The sequence below is a fragment of the Aquarana catesbeiana genome, linkage group LG08, assembly GCF_042186555.1.
Source record: "Aquarana catesbeiana isolate 2022-GZ linkage group LG08, ASM4218655v1, whole genome shotgun sequence".
In the NCBI taxonomy this organism is placed as follows: domain Eukaryota; kingdom Metazoa; phylum Chordata; class Amphibia; order Anura; family Ranidae; genus Aquarana; species Aquarana catesbeiana.
In genome coordinates, this window is record NC_133331.1 from 24,817,149 (window position 1) to 24,834,060 (window position 16,912).

At 42.0% G+C, this 16,912-nt stretch overlaps 1 protein-coding gene across 1 annotated transcript in view; it reads right to left on the reverse strand.

The window, feature by feature from the left end:
- LOC141105639 (alpha-2-macroglobulin-like) overlaps nucleotides 1–16,912 on the reverse strand; it is a 205,295-nt gene that overhangs the window by 28,890 nt on the left and 159,493 nt on the right. The window contains exons 28-32 of the mRNA XM_073595610.1: nucleotides 8,934–9,096; nucleotides 5,625–5,830; nucleotides 1,715–1,930; nucleotides 1,506–1,633; nucleotides 901–991 (exon numbers count right to left, since the gene is read on the reverse strand). Coding sequence (XP_073451711.1) covers nucleotides 901–991; nucleotides 1,506–1,633; nucleotides 1,715–1,930; nucleotides 5,625–5,830; nucleotides 8,934–9,096 — 804 coding nt within the window. The remainder of the gene's footprint in view (nucleotides 1–900; nucleotides 992–1,505; nucleotides 1,634–1,714; nucleotides 1,931–5,624; nucleotides 5,831–8,933; nucleotides 9,097–16,912) is intronic.

Consider the following 16,912-nt stretch of genomic DNA (forward strand, 5'->3'; position numbering starts at 1 on the left):
CCCAGTATACTGACTTCAGTTCCAGTCTGCTATCCAGTTCCAGTCTGCTGCACCAGTGTTCCAGTCTGCTGCACCAGTGTTCCAGTCTGCTATCCTGTGTTCCAGTCTGCTATCCTGTGTTCCAGTCTGCTATCCTGTGTTCCAGTCTGCTATCCGGTTCCAGTCTGCTGCACCAGTGTTCCAGTCTGCTATCCTGTGTTCCAGTCTGCTATCCTGTGTTCCAGTCTGCTATCCGGTTCCAGTCTACTGCACCAGTCTGCTGATCCATCTCCTTCCAGTTTCAAGTCTACCCTCCAGCTCAATCTGAAGTTCTACTGCACAGCGCTTCCTGAATTCCAGACCCACTTCCTGCTGTTGATCCTGCCAGGCACTCGTGCCACTCCTGACTCTTGTGCTTCCTGTATATCCTACCAGGGCCCTCGAGTCGGAGCCGCAAGAGAGGCCATCCCCTAAAGTGGTTGTAAATTTGAGTCATGGAATCTGTGCAAAGCACATACTGTATATCTGTAGTGTTTACTTGTCTCTCTCCAAAGCTCTAAATGTTGTTTCTCTCTGGTGCTTCGTTCCTCTGCTATCAGCATGAGAAGTTTTCCTGACACATGAGATAAATTTGTGTGTCGGGAGGGGGCTTGTCTATTCACAACACAGCTCTGCTGTGTGGAGGAGGTGGGGGGTATGCCTTTCCTCCAATCAGCTCTCACACTGTAACTGCAGTCTCTCTGCCCTCTCTTCTGTGCTTCTGACAGGGGAAGACTGCAGATAAATAGGTAAAACAAATGTGGGAGGGTTTGTTTAATCTCTGTGTATCACCTGAGGCTGTTCACTTCATTGGGTATATGTGAGGGTTTACAACCACTTTAATGTATGCTAATAGAATATTTTATCAGCAGCCAGCCTTACCTTCCTCACTGTACTCTTGATCGGAATGATTCCAGACAGCATCTTCACCTCTATAACAACCATATTCGTTCTTTCTCTGGTTCCAGTGTAACTGTGAAAGTAAAACATAAATAGATAAAATGCAGGGCTAGAATGAAATACCCTGTCATGCCCCTAATGCTTTAGAATCATTTTTAGGTAAGTAGTTTCCAACAGCAGCAACACCCATCCGTAAGCAAGTGCCACACATTGAGTTAGCTATCAGCAATCATTTCTGTGTGTGATGTGATAACCTGGAGAGAAACCATACTAGGCTGATCTGTACACACTGGCTTCCTTTTAATAGTGCCCTCAACCCCCCCCAGGGTATTGGGGGGGGGCTGCGTGCTCAGTTTCAGGGATCTCACTAAAAAGTCTCTGAGATCCCCTCTGTACAAGAAGTGAGACAAAATCTTTCCAACAGAAACACAAATACATCTTCAATTGAGTGAGTAAGAGTTAGACATTTTAAGAATATTTTATTTATTGTACCATTCATCAACAAATTATGGTCACGTTATACCCTCCAAGTTTTAACTGAGACCCCCCCCCCCCCATGAATAATTGAAAACACTAATAAAACTCACGAAGCATCAATGTGAATCTCAAAATTTGTCACTGGATCCCCGAGACACTCTCTGTTTGAATGTGTTGTCACCTTTAATGAAAAGCTGGTGTCCCTTTTGGGTGGAGGGACGTTGTATCTCAGGACTGCCTGTGTGGTGAGCAGAGAAAATCGAGTTTGAGAATGACTATACACAAGAAAAAAGAAGGCAGAGTGTTGGTTTCCTCTTACCTGTGCGAAAACACAGCTGTTCCCTGTGGCAGACAATGTGTAATCTCCGGTAACAGCCGGTAGTGATGCTTTCTGAAGGAGGAGGCGGTTGTTTTTGTCTACATGGAACTTCTCCAGAAATCCTGAACTGGAACTGACAGTCATAGTCACATCGCCCTTATCACTAAATGTGAGCTCTGAATACTTGGCTAGAGCTTGGAGAGCCACAACTGTGTCCTACATAGAATAAGAAAATTATGTTTGTGAAGGTAGCAGATTTTGAATTGTGCTCAGTTCCTGCAACTAACATATTGTTTCTAAATAAAGGTCAGCCTTTTTAAACATTTGGTCTTTAAAAAAATGTATCACTTTGACCATTTAGGGCACAGTTAAGGGTTCACTTGAAATCCTACCCGCCCACTGATACTCATCTTTGTAGTGATCCCCTACCATTTTGTTCATCTGACGGGGCCCATGGAAATACCAGGTTAATATTTAGGTATGAGGGGGCATTAGATCGTCAACTTAAAACACTGTAACGTGGGGTAGGAGAAATGGTCATTAACCCTGTGTAAGCTTTGACATTGACCTGCATATAGTTTACACAGAGATTAGACTTAGGGCTCCAACAGATGAAAAAAAAACAGGGGGGAGTATAGAGAGAGAGTATAATGCCCCGTACACACGATCGGACATTGATCGGACGTTCCGACAACAAAATCCATAGATTTTCTCCGACGGATGTTGGCTCAAACTTGTTTTGCATACACACGGTCACACAAAGTTGTCGGAAAAAAAGATCATTCTGAACACAGTGAAGTAAAACATGTACGTCGGGACTATAAACAGGGCACTGGCCAATAGCTTTCGTCTCTTAATTTATTCTGAGCATGCGTGGCACTTTGTGCATCGGATTTGTGCACACACGATCGGAATTTCCGACAATGGATTTTGTTGTCAGAAAATTTTATAGCAAGCTCTCAAACTTTGTGTGTCGGAAATTCCGATGGAAAATGTGTGATGGAGCCTACACACGGTCGGATTTTCCGACAACACGCTCCGATCGCACATTTTCCATCGGAAAATCCGACCGTGTGTATGGGGCATTAGTATTATAAATGGACAAAGTAACAGATTTTCTTTAAGATCTAAGAAAACCAACAAAAAATATAATAATGATCATACAGTACAAAAACTCCCCCACTAATCACAATGAAATTCCATCTCCATTTTCCCAGGTTTTGTTATTGTACACTCAGCTTTATGCCAAACAGTGGTGTTGCCAGACCACTGCTGGGTTCTTCATATATTCCTATGAAAGATCCATTTTCACACTTGTAGATGTGTTTATATGGATACAAATCCCCACCAGAATTTTTTTAGGATGTTAGGAATTTTAAGTTTTACCTATTTCAGTTTACATTTGTATCTTAGGTTTTTGGTGCATACCGTAGTACAAGCTTTAGTATGCTGTTCTGATGCAAGGGGTTTCCATGGATATTAATCTGTCCTTTGCTCTCTTAATGCTCTTTTTAATGCAAGAAGCAGAAGGATGTACTTTGTACCTCAGGGTATAGAGGAATATGTGACTCACCCATGGGAAAGCACTGGGCCTATCAGTGCTCTCACAGTGGAGCCAATAGCACTGTGGGAGTTAAGACACCATGACTTGTAGCTCATGTGGGGCTTTCTTTTCACTCCTTTCAAACATAAAAGGAAGGTAGGTATACAGTATCTCACAAAAGTGAGTACAACCCTCACATTTTTGTAAATATTTTATTAGATCTTTTCATGTGAGAACACTGAAGAAATGACACTTTGCTACAATGTAAAGTAGTGACTGTACAGCTTGTATAACAGTTTCAATTTGCTATCCCCTCAAAATAACTCAACACACAGCCATTAGTGTCTAAATGGCTGGCAACAAAAGTGAACATGTCCAAATTGGGACCAAAGTGTCAATATTTTGTGTGGCCACCATTATTTTCCAGCACTGCCTCAAAGAGGCTGTAAACCTTTGTGTTTTTTCACCTTAATACATCCTATGCATTAAGGTGAAAAAACTTCTGACACTGACCGGACCCCTGTGTCTATGCATGCAAATGCTGGACTCGGGAGCACACCCGCAATGTAACCCCCAGGGAGAGCACTTCTCCCAAGAGGTTTATCGATGTCAGGAGGAGCGCTGCCGGGGGACCCCAAAAGATGGTGATCGGGGCCACACTGTGCAAAACAAACTGCACAGTGGAGGTAAGATATGATATGTTTGTTATTTAAAGTTAAAAAAAAAACAAGGGTTTACAAGCACTTTAACCTTCTTGGGCATGGAGTTCACCAAAGCATCTAAGTTCACAGGTTGCCACTGGAGTCCTCTTCCACTCCTCGCGATGACGACATCACTGAGCCAGTGGATGTTAGAGACATTGCGCTCTTCCACCTTCCATTTAAGGATGCCCCACAGATGCTCAATAGGGTTTAGTTCTGGAGACATGCTTGACCAGTCCATCACCTTTACCCTCAGCTTCTTTAGCAAGGCAGTTTTCATCTTGGAGGTGTGTTTGGGGTCGTTATCATGTTGGAATACTGCCCTACGGCCCAGTCTCCGAAGGGAGGGGATCATGCTCTGCTTCAGTATGTCACAGTACATGTTGCCATTCATGGTTCCCTCAATGAACTGTAGATCCCCAGTGCCGGCAGCACTCTTGAAGCCCCAGACCATGACACTCCCACCACCATGCTTGACTGTAGGCAAGACACACTTGTCTTTGTACTCCTCACCTGGTTGCCGCCACACACGCTTGACACCATCTGAACCAAATAAGTTTATCTTGGTCTCATCAGACCACAGGACATGATTCCAGTAATCCATGTCCTTAATCTGCTTGTCTTCAGCAAACTGTTTGCGGCTTTCTTGTGCATCATTTTTAGAAGAGGTTTCTTTCCGGGACGACATCAATGCAAATCAGTTTGATGCAGTGTGCGGCGTATATTCTGAGCATCAACAGGCTGACCCCCCACCCCATCAACCTCTGCAGCAATGCTGGCAGCACTCATACATCTATTTACCAAAGACAACCTCCGGATTTGACACTGAGCATGTGCACTCAACTTCTTTGGTTGACCATGGCGAGGCCTGTTCTGAGTGGAACCTGTCCTGTTAAACCGCTGTATGGTCCAGGCCACCATGCTGCAGCTCAGTTTCAGGGTCTTAGCAATCTTCTTATAGCCTAGGCCATGACCATGTAGAGCAACAATTCTTTTTTTTCAGTTCCTCAGAGAGTTTTTTGCCATGAGGTGCCATGTTGAACTTCCAGTGACCAGTATGAGAGAGTGAGAGCGATAACACAAAATTTAACACACCTGCTCCCCATTCACACCTGAGACATTGTAACACTAACGAGTCACATGACACCAGAGAGGGAAAACGGCTAATTGGGCCCAATTTGGACATTTTCACTTAGGGTTGTACTCACTTTTGTTGCCAGCAGTTTAGACATTAATGGGTTCGTGTTGAGTTATTTTGAGGGGACAGCAAATTTACACTGTTATACAAGCTGTACACTCACTACTTTACATTGTAGCAAAGTGTCATTTCTTCAGCATTGTCACATGAAAAGATATAAAAAAATATTTACAAAAATGTGAGGGGTGTACTCACTTTTGTGAGATACTGTATATGTGATCTGCTGATGTCTGTTTTAGCCAAGCAGGTGCACATTTCAAATGTGTCTCTGACCATGGCTTTTCTGGAGTTGTACAGACTGGGCATCTGGGTTGTTGACATTTATTTTCTTGCAGTCACTGAAACATTTAACTAGTATGTCAGTGATTTAACCTACCGCAATACCGTTCAGCTGTAATGGTGATGTTTTGGTGGACTTGATCTTAAGTGGCAATGAGATACGTAATACACTGGAATGTTATCAGTCACCTGTGTAGATGAGAAGCCTCCATAGGGGTTCTGCTGTTTGCTCAGCCAGTTCACAATCTCTGTAGCTTTGCCCAGGTCAGGTTTAGGTCCAGAGAGTAGAGCCAGGAGGACATAGGCATTCATTTCCACCTCAGCAGATGGGGCTCTGTACCAGTATGAATCTTGAATGGGAGGAGCAGAATCCCGCGCCCAGTGGAGCTGTCCATCTGTTAATATGACGACATCACATAATTACACTATGATCTTGTCTTGCTCCAAAAACTGAACATAGCACCTTACTATAGGTTGTGCAGGATGTCTGTAGAATTTGGATTGGCATGAGCCAGGACAAAAGGAGACATTGCAAAAGGCATTTAAAGAAAATTGTGACACATCAAAGCTAGAGTTAGGTTTCTCTCTCAAACCACAATTCATTGCTAATCCTTTGTCAAACATTATATGGCCAAAATTTTGGTGACACCTGACCATGAGTTTATTCTAACCATGAGTATTAATAAGGGGTGGGCAGCCTCTTTGTGGCTATAATAACATTCACTCTTCTTTGAAGTCCTTCCGTGATATTTTGAAGTGTAGACTAAAATGTACGATAGGGGAAATCCTTTGAGAATAGTGGGCAGAACATGGAGAGTGCCTGTGGGAATTTGTTCCTATTCAGCCAAAAGAGCATCGCTGATGTCAAATACTCATGCTGGACAAGAAAACCTGGCATTCTATCAGTGTTGAAATCCCTCCCAAAGGTGTTCAGAATGGCTTAGGTCAGGGCTCTGTGCAGATCACTTGAGTTCCCCCACTAAAGTCATTAAGCCATATCTTCAAGCACATGGTTTTCTATACTGGGGTACAGCCATGTTAGAACAGAAAAGAGCCTTCCACAAACCATTGCCATGCCAAGTTTCAAAGTGCACAGTTATCTAAAATATCTTTTTTTTAAAAAACATTAAATTTAGCAATTTTTTTTAACAAGTTTAACAAGAAATTAGTACAAAAAATTTGTATAAAACGTTTGTACAGGGTCAACAGTTGCCGATCAACAGAAGTAAAGTGGGTACAGAAGGTACAGTACTCAGATGTGTTACAATTATAAAGTGCAATTTCAAAAACATATTTAAGTGTTTTGCCAAATGCTCCATGCTTCTTGAAATGTATTATATGATAGTCAATTGAAAGCTAGAAGTTTTTCATTAGTTTGATTCATATGAACAATATCGGTTACTTCTGATAGGTTGGGGGGGCTAATGTTGACTTCCACTGCCTTAGGATTAGAGACCTGGCTGCTAGAAGTATGTGCGTTACAACCTGTCTGTAGTCCTTCGGGTAGTTATCAATACTTATAATAAGAAGGGCTAGTTCAGGGCAGGGTGACAGTTGTCTAAAACATTTTTTTTCTACTGTATGGTTTAGCTTTGACAGTAATCATTACTGGAATTGCCTAAACTCCAATAATTTGGAAGGATGTCCACGTACTTTAACCATATAATGTACCTCCATATAAAATCCAGCATTTAAAAAAATCAATAGTTCCCAGAAACTAGTCCACATGTAGACAATCTCGACTTGCGTAGTAACATCACAGACATGGACTCTGCCCTGCCCATTTTGTCAGAGTTGACTTCCTCAGGGGCATGCCAAACCATTTATTTTTTACATGCTGGATATCTGGAGTTGTGTGAGTTCTTAGTATCATCTTCTTTTAATAAAATATCATAAAGTTTTACACTATGTGGACCATTTTTTTCCCCTATGGTTTGTGAGTTGGAACGATTTTCATTGTCAGCCATAACACTATTCAGCCTAAACAGAGGGAACCAAATAGATCTTATGTGTATCATTCATGCTTGTCTAAACTTTAAGAATTTGGAGTCTAGATCTCTGGTAAGCAAGCAAGCAAGCATTTCACATGATTCAAAGTGGAGGTGCACCTGGGTGAAAATTCCACAAAATATTTGTTCACTTACATTGTGTATTCACTTCAAGAGACTGTTCACTTACATTGTTTTTTGTGTTTGGAGACTAATATGAGATGTTATATATATATATATATATATATATATATATATAGACACTGTTTTTGACACTGTTTTTACAATTTTTATTATTTTTATTGTTTAGCGCAGCGACTTATTTAATACTTGATAAAATATAACTTTTAACCACTTGCCGACCAGCTCACACCGATATACGTCAGCAAAGTGGCACGAGTGCGCAAAACACCGTACCCATAAGTCACTGCGTCATCTGCGGCTAGTGGGCGCTACGGACTCGATGTCCACTGGTGGCCCACAATCGTGGCACGGAGAGGCAGAACGGGGAGATGCCTATGCAAACAAGGCATTTCCCTGTTCTTCCAGTGATCGGGAGCAGTGATTTCTGTCATGTTGTAGTGAGCCCATCCCCCTACAGTTAGAACACACATAGCGCCTTGATCACCCTCTAGTGTTTAACTCCTTCCCGGCCAGTGACATTTACACAGTAATCATTGCATTTTTATAGCACTGATCGCTGTATAAATGCCAATGGTCCCAAAATAGTTTCAAAAGTGTCTTATCTATCCGCCACAATGTTACAGTCACGATAAAAATTGCAGATCTCTGCCATTACTAATAAAAAAAAAATAATAATAAAAATGCCATAAATCTATCCCCTATTTTGTATACGCGATAACTTTCGCGCAAACCAATCAATATACGCTTATTGAGATTTTTTTAACCACAAATATGTAGAAGAATACATATTGGCCTAAACTGAGGAAGAAATGTGTTTTTTTTTATAGATTTTTGGGGGGATATTTATTATAGCAAAAAGTAAAAAATATTGCTTTTTTTCAAAACTGTCGCTCTTTTTTTGTTTATATCGCGAAAAATAAAAACTGCAGTGGTGATCAAATACCACCAAAAGAAATCTCTATTTGTGGGAAAAAAAGGACGTCAATTTTGTTTGGGTACAACGTTGCACGACCGGGCAATTGTCAGTTAAAGCGACGCAGTGCCATATCACAAAAAAGGGCCCGGTCAGGAAGGGTGTAAATCCTTCCAGGTCTGAAGTGGTTACAAAGTATAAACATAAATAATATATAATTGGCCTAAATCCCACTTTTATTAGGTTTTCCACTTACAGGGTAATTATATTTGTATGTGATTCTTTCCCCCTTTTAATAATCAGGGGCACTTAGTTTCAGCCCCAACAGAAGAGGGGTGTAAAGAAGGATTGCAATTGAATAAATTACATTTTTGAAAACAATTTAAAAAAAAAATTAAGTTAAAGTATACAATGACTTCTGCCTAGAATCATTTTAGTAAATCTATTCCTCACCTTCTCGTATAGCTTTTTCTTCCAGTTTGGTCAATACAGCCTCCCTGAGTTCTGTCTCTCTGCACAGTGTAAAGGTGTAGGCCAGCAGAGCCAAAGTGTATACATTGCTCACATCCACAGCAACATTCCGCAGACAGGACACTGCGTCTCTGACCAGAGGATCCTAGAAATAAATTAACTAGTATGAAATCTCAGTATTTCCTAATTTAAAATTTGGAAGAGTAATCAAGAAGATAAAGATGCATAATGAATCTGATGTGATCTTAGTACCAGGGACGTGCGGTGAAGTCAGTGGCTGGTGAGGCACTGGCTAGTATCAGAGCCAGATACACACATGTTACATACGCTGCAAACGTTAGAGTGAGAGCAATAATAATAATAATAATAATAGCCCTAGACCTCCTCTGTAAATCTAAACATGTAACTTGTAAAAAAAAGTGTAAAGTTTTGTCTATGTAGATCTTTAGGTATCGAAGTGTGGCACCATTCCACGAGTGTGCGCAATTTTAAAGCGTGACATGTTAGGTATCTATTTGCTCAACATAACATCATCTTTCACATTATACAAAAAAAATTAGGCTAACTTTAGTGTTTTTTTTATATTAATGAAACAGTTTTTTTCCCCAAAAAATGCATTTGAAAAATCGCTGCACAAATACTGTGCAAGATAAAAAGTTGCAATGACCGCCATTGTATTCTCTAGGGTTTCTGCTAAAAAAATTGCACACACTCGTGCAATGGCGCCAAACTTCGGTACTTAAAAATCCCCATAGGCGACGCTTTAAATTTTTTTACTGTTAACATGTTCAGAGTTACAGAGGAGGTCTAGGGCTTGAATTATTTCTCTCACTCTAACGTTAGGGGCGAATCCTCACATGTGTGGTTTGAACACCATTTTCATATGTGGGCAGGACTTACGTATGCATTCGCTTATGTTTACGAGCACACGGGGACAGGGGCACTTTAATTCTTTTTTTTATGTTAATTTTACTTGAATTTTTTTAGTTTGACACTTTAAAAAAAAAATAATAATAATTTGGATCACTTTTATGTAAACATCCCTTGTAATAGGAATATGGCATGATCGGTCCTCTTTACAGTGAGATATGGGGTCAATAAGACCCCACATCTCACCTCTAGGCTGGGACAGCTAGAGGTGGCGCCATTTGTTTGAATACAGAGGCTGGGCGTGACATCATAACATCGTGCCCGGCCTCCAAACGATCATAGAGACTCCGGCGACCACTTGGTCCACAGAAATCTCTATGGTAAACATCCGGGGCCAGCGGATCCATTCTCCAACTCACCGATGGCAGCGGTGAGTCGATAGAAGCACCGGAGGGTGGCGGGCGGGGGGGGAACGTCCCCTCTCACCGCCCGTAAGAATGATCAACCTGCTGACCAGCCGTTATGATCATTCTTATGGTGTAAGGAATCGCCGGCTGAAAAAGACATTATCTGAATGATGCCTGTAGCTGCAGGCATCATTCAGTTATACCCGCACAAAGTCAAGGACGTCATCTGACGGCCGGCGGTCAAGAATTGGTTAAATACATTTTAAGTAGAACTGCAGCCAAAATATTTCTCAGTTTAAAAGTATTGTCATTTGTGTCTCTTGTTGGGAAACCTTCCTATAACTTACTGTCTGTGACATCCAAGTCATTGCTGTGAATTGAGCTTCTTGTTTACCCTCCCTAAAATGATTTTCCATACAGCCCACCAGTGGTGACTGTAAAGGTGGCAATCATTGAGTATTTAATTCTGCTTCAAAATGTGTGGAGAAGGCAATCCAGAGAGGTGCAAGGGATAATTAAGCTCACAATCCTGGACGTCAAATAGACACATAGCGAGGGGACAGCTTATCAACAGAGACACAGCGATTAATAAAAACCTGAAAGAGGTGCTAACTATTCCTCTTTCTATACAAAACCAAAAAAATTGATCTGACTGAATACTACTTAAGGAAAATCATCGACCATCATTAAGGGACTATTTGCTTTTGGATCATTAGCCCTCAATGAAGAAGGAGGTGTCATATCAATCATATGGGAATTTTGTTCATGTTGTTAAAATTTTTTTTTTTTTCAAAGATATTTTATTGAATTTTGACAGGAATACAGCAAATAATACAGTAAAACATATATCAAATACACATAGTTCATTTATATGTAGACTGTTGCCAAGACGTAAGAAGCAAAAACAGGTGTAAATTAGCAATAACAATAACAATACCCTTCTTGTCCAAATATGTTTTCTGAAGAGGGCTACATAGAGCACAAACGGTTTGCGTAGAGCTTGATAAAACAGTAGGGCAAGAGTGTTTGGGTAGAATGGGCAGAATGTTGTCTCCAGAATGTGGACAGGCATTCCTTCTGGGATAGGTTTATAATGGTATATGATATAAAAACGTGAAATTATCGCAGTCAACTGCTATTGAGTTAAACTCTGTAGTTCCTTATCTCCGGACACCCCAGAGGGGATCTTTCTGTGTCCGGGTGAGGGGTACTCTCGTGTGCAATTTGCGGGGAAAGTTGGAACTTGAGATAGCCGTGTAGAAAGGCAAGGGAATGAAATGAAATGAAATGAAATGAGGGCCCATGTAATTTCTAAGAGAAAGATGCTGAGGAGAGAGAGAGCCCCTACTAAAGGGCATCATTCCGCAGTGCATTTCTTACTTAGTGTGGCACTATTTGTATGTCGAGTTCTCGGATCGACAAGCAATATAAGTTTTATAATTTGCTTTTAGGAACCCAAGGTGTGATACGGGAGGTGTAGTTGTCGGGGAGGAGACTAGAGGGGAGACGGGAGGGAAAGTGGGTGGGGGACAGAGGTGTTATGTGAGATGTAGTTGTGTGGAGAGTTAGGTCACTGTGATCAAGGCGGAGGGGGAGTTGAGCATAGCATGCGAATTAGCATAGTGTAACCAACAGGACCAAATTTTGTTGTAACTCGCTGTAGTGTCGTGGGCTTGGTGAATGAGTTGTTCCATTTCGGCCATTTTGTTAACTCTTTGTGTCCATTCTGTGATCGAGGGGATAGAACTTTGTCTCCAATGTACTGGGATACATTGGTTCGCCACGTTAATAAGATGGAGCACAAGGGATTTTTTATAATGTGATTGAGGGATGGAGGTATGGTGTAAAAGGAATTGAGCTGGTGTGAAATCAGGGGTATAAGTCGTGATTTTGGAAATTAGGCTGTGGATTGCAGACCAATAGGGTTGGATGAGTGGGCATGACCACCAGATGTGGAGAAAAGTGCCGTTGGCTTCCTTACATCTCCAACATGTTGGGGGAATGGTATGGTAAAATTTGTGGATCTTATCAGGGGTTCTGTACCATTTTGTGTAAATTTTGTATTTGTTTTCTTGCGTGGAAACGTTAATCGAGCCCTTGTGCATGTGTTGAAATATGTGTTCCCATTCTTCAGAGGACAGGTCCAACTGCAGATCAGTTTCCCAATCACGAATCAGTTTGTCTTCCTTAATATGGTGTGTTGAAAAGAGCATAGTATACATACTGGAGATCAGGTGTCGCTGGGGCCCCTCACTATTGCATAAGTGTTCAAGTTGAGATGGTTCCCTGAGTATGTTTGTCATGGGGGTGCAGCTTTGGATGAAGTGTCTAATTTGTAAGAATTTGTAAAAAGGGATGTGGTGGTCTGGGAATTTAGAGGACATGGCCTGATGTGTCATAAGTCGTTCATTAAGGAAGAGTTGCCGAAGTAAGGGCCGGGGTCTTAGCGGATCTGCCAATGGTGTGTGGAGAGTGAGACCGGGTTCAAAGTCCGGGTTGTCTTCTAGAGGTGTCATGGGGCCAGGTGAGGGGTGTAGTTGCATGTGTTTACACGCCGCCTTAAAGTTCAATAGAGTCGCTCCGATGAGAGGGTGTGATTGGACCCCTTTCGGTATTTTCTGAGGGTTAATCCAAGGTAGGTGACGGATGGGGATGTTTACGAACACCTGTTCCAAGTGTATCCAGCTTTTGTTTTGTTGATGTAGATGCCAGTCGGCGATTCTAGTCAGGTGGCAAGCCCAATGATACTTTTGAATGTCTGGTACACCCAAACCACCTCTGGATTTGGGCAAAGTAAGCCTAGTCCAACCGAGCCTGGGTGGCTTAGAAGACCATATAAGTGTTCTACACATCTTTTTATATGACGAGAAAAAAGAAAGTGGTATAGTTATGGGGATAGCCTGGAACAGGTAGAGTATTCTAGGAAGAATATTCATTTTCAGAATCGCGGTTCTCCCAAACCAAGAAAATGGGCCCGCCTGCCATTTTTGTAGGTCGCTCTGTAAGGTCTGTAATATTGGTTGAAAGTTCGTTGGGTAAAGGTCAGTTAATTTCCTAGGAATTTTAATTCCTAAGTAGGTGATATTGTGTGTTTCCCAGCTAAAGGGGAAATTGAGCTTGCATTGTGCCACTAAGGGGTCGGGTAGGGAGATGTTCAGGGCTTTGGATTTAGCAAAGTTAATTTTTAAGTTGGATAGTGATTGAAAAAAAGCAAAGTCTTTAAGTAGATTAGGGATAGTATTAATTGGATCTGAGAGGAAGAGCAGAATGTCATCTGCATAAGCAGCCAACTTGTATTGTTTGTGGTGAATGTTAAGGCCTTTTATGTCCGGATTTTCTCTGAGTTTACGTAATAGGGGTTCCATGGTGAGGACGAAGATTAAAGGGGATAATGGGCAACCCTGTCTGGTACCGTTGGATATCGAGAAGGCGTCCGACAGGAGGCCATTTACCCTGACTTTAGCCGTGGGACTTGAATATAGCGCCAAAATCATTTGGAGAAAGTGTGGAGGTATACCCACAGCGTGAAGGGCAGCGGCCATAAAATCCCAGGCTATCCTGTCGAACGCCTTCTCAGCATCCAACGATAGAAAGAAACCGCGTGTCGAGGAACTAGAGAGCCAATGATGAATATTTAAAGCTTTTATTGTATTATCCCTGGCTTCCCGTCCAGGGACAAAACCTACTTGGTCTAAAGATATCAACCCGGGAAGCAAGGGTAAGAGTCTATTGGCCAGGGCTTTGGCGTACAATTTGATGTCTACGTTTAGTAGGGAAATGGGGCGATAGTTGGAAACCGAGGTCACGTCTTTACCTGGTTTGGGGATCAGGGTGACGTGTGCTTCAAGGATGTCTTTGTTTGCAATACTGGATGGCGTGAGGTTGTTAAAGGCATTTACTAGATGGGGAATAAGGATGTCAGGGAAGGATTTGTAGTAGTTGACCGTTAGACCGTCCGGGCCTGGGCTTTTACCAGATTTTAATTGTTTCAGTGCAGTTAAAGTTTCAGTTAGAGATAGTGGTAAGTCAAGAGTGGCGGCGTCCTCTGCCGTGATGAGCGTAGGGGAATATTGCCGAAGGAAGTCTTGTATAGCTGTCATGCGATTTTCCGTGTTGGTAGCTAGGTGAGATATGGGCAAGTTATAAAGTTTAGAAAAATATTGGACAAATTGGTTGGATATTTCTTCTGATTTTACGAATGCCTTTCCTGATGTGTCTTTGATCATATGGATAGTACGTGCAGCCTTTTTTGCTTGTAAGGCTCTAGCTAATAACTTACCAGATTTGTTTCCAAATTCGTAGAAGCACTTTTGGGATAGTGCGTATTTTCGTTTTAAATTTTTGTGTAATTCTGCCAAAAGTTCTTCTCTTGTCTCTGTTAGTTCTATTAAAACCCTTTCAGCTAGAGAGGCTTTATGTTGTTGTTCTAAGGAATAAATACGTTTAGTTAACTGCGTTATTTTTTCTTTTTTTAGTTTGTTTCTTTTTGCCGCTAAGGAGATGAGGGTACCCCTTATTACACATTTATGTGCAGCCCAAATTACTTCGGGTGAGGAGTCAGCTTGCGTGTTTTCCGCAAAGTATTGGGTTAGGTTTTGTGATATGGACCTCGTTATTTCCGTGTCTGTGAGTAAAGAACTGTCAAGACGCCAAATGCGGGGTACTGTCTGTATGGAGGGAAGCTGTATGGTGATCGTGATGGAGTTGTGATCTGACAAGATCATTGGTTCAATAGTCGCTTTGGATAGAAGAGATAAGTCATTTTGTGAGAGGAAGAAGTAGTCTAGTCTGGAGTATTTGGAGTGAGGCGTGGAAAAAAATGTAAAGTCTTTCTCCGTTGGATGTAGAGTCCGCCATGTGTCATGGAGTAACAACCCCTGAAATTGAAGCTTTATCGCACGAAGGACTTTGTATGTCAGAGCAGACCTTCCGTTAGATGTGTCTAATGAAGGATTTAGGGCTATATTAAAGTCTCCCCCAACTATTAGAGTGCCTGACTGGAAAGTTAATAATTGTTGGAGTGTTTAACGAAAAAATGTGACTTGTGCGGCATTTGGTGCGTAAAGGTTTGCGACGGTGATGGGTTTATTGTGCAGGGTGCCCTTCAGAAAGATGTACCTCCCATGAGGGTCTCGTTGTACGTCCGCGACATTGAGTGGACAATTTTTTGAAATAAGAATGGACACTCCTTTCGACTTAGCCTCGTTATTAGACGCATGATAAACCGTCGGGAAGTTTTTATCTAGAAGTTTAGGTATGGCGTCCGTGCGAAAGTGTGTTTCCTGGATCAGTGCGATATGAGTTTTCGATTTTTGCAAGGAAGAGAGTAGTTGAGACCTTTTTTCAGGAGTGTTGAGACCACGTATATTGACGAAACATAGGTTAATTGGCGTGTTAGAGTATGCCATGTCAGCAGTTTAGTAGAATTCGCTGCTTCTATTAGAAACAGACACGGAGGGAGGGGTTAGGGGTAAGAGGGGGCGAGGGTAAGAATGGAAAAGGAGTTTCGCTGTTAAGGTAGTGAGTTGAGGTTTGGGTAATATAACCCTAATAGATAACCGATGAGGCACGGAGGATAGTTATCCCCTGCTTCAATGATCTTCGAGAATCGGTAAGGTACAGAGTAGAGATACTGAACACCCCGCAAAATTGCGGAACTGCTCAGAAATCCACCACTGTTTGGGGGGTGAAAGTGATCTGTCACTAGAGACTGTTGAAAGGATTGAGAGTATTGCGTATCATGAGACACCTGCCACTCTCAGATCTTTTGAGACAATGTAATATGGAGGGTGTAAGAGATATTCATGGGAGTTCTATGAGATGCTGTGCGGCTGTGATAGGGAGTGTAAAGGCATGTATTATTAGTAGAAAGCCGTGTTATTTCGTAGCCATATACAGTGATCTTAGCCTATGGGAAGCGTAGCACAACGGAAAGGCGTATAAACACAGTACTTCAAATAAAGCATAACGGCACTGAACGGTGCCTCAAAATCTTATCAACAATAAATCCTAAATAGTTATTAGTCAAAACATTCGTTAGAGAGACTTTCCGTATACAAGTTACCAAGGGCACTAATGGGTGTGGCGGAGGCCTGTATTCAGGTGGATTAAGCTCCTGTAAGTGTGAAAGAGCGATTATAAGGTAAAGTCATATGCTGGTATGTGAAATAGTCAGATTAGGGTGCAGGGAAGATTGTATAGAGTATAGTAAGTGTTGGTAGAAGTGGAGAGCTATATATCAATATGAGTATGTTAACCGGGTGTTGGGTCATTATCATACCTAATATATGAGTCCGATTCTTCTATGCATACTTAAATGTATTATTGCTCGCCGAGTAGAAGAAGGTACTTGCATTTGGAGCAGTTCCTGTTGTGGAGGATGCATTTTAGTACGGAGTACAGCTCACTGGTGGCAGCATGTGTTGGACGGGGATTATCCAGTTCTTGATAGATCTGTTCTGTTCCGAGTGGAGAGGGTGTAGTTATCCTTGTTGATCTCCAAAGATGGACAGAGTAAACAAGTGATGTCCGACGCAGCTCCAGCCATATCCATCGCAAGAATCCGTGAACAACAGGCAGGAGAGGGAAATCCGGGACTCGTGAGTATTGGGCAGTTCGTTCATCCGGAAGTCACTCGGGATGCATTCTGGGGAGTGTAGTTTCAGTGAAGCGTAAGTTCGCTGC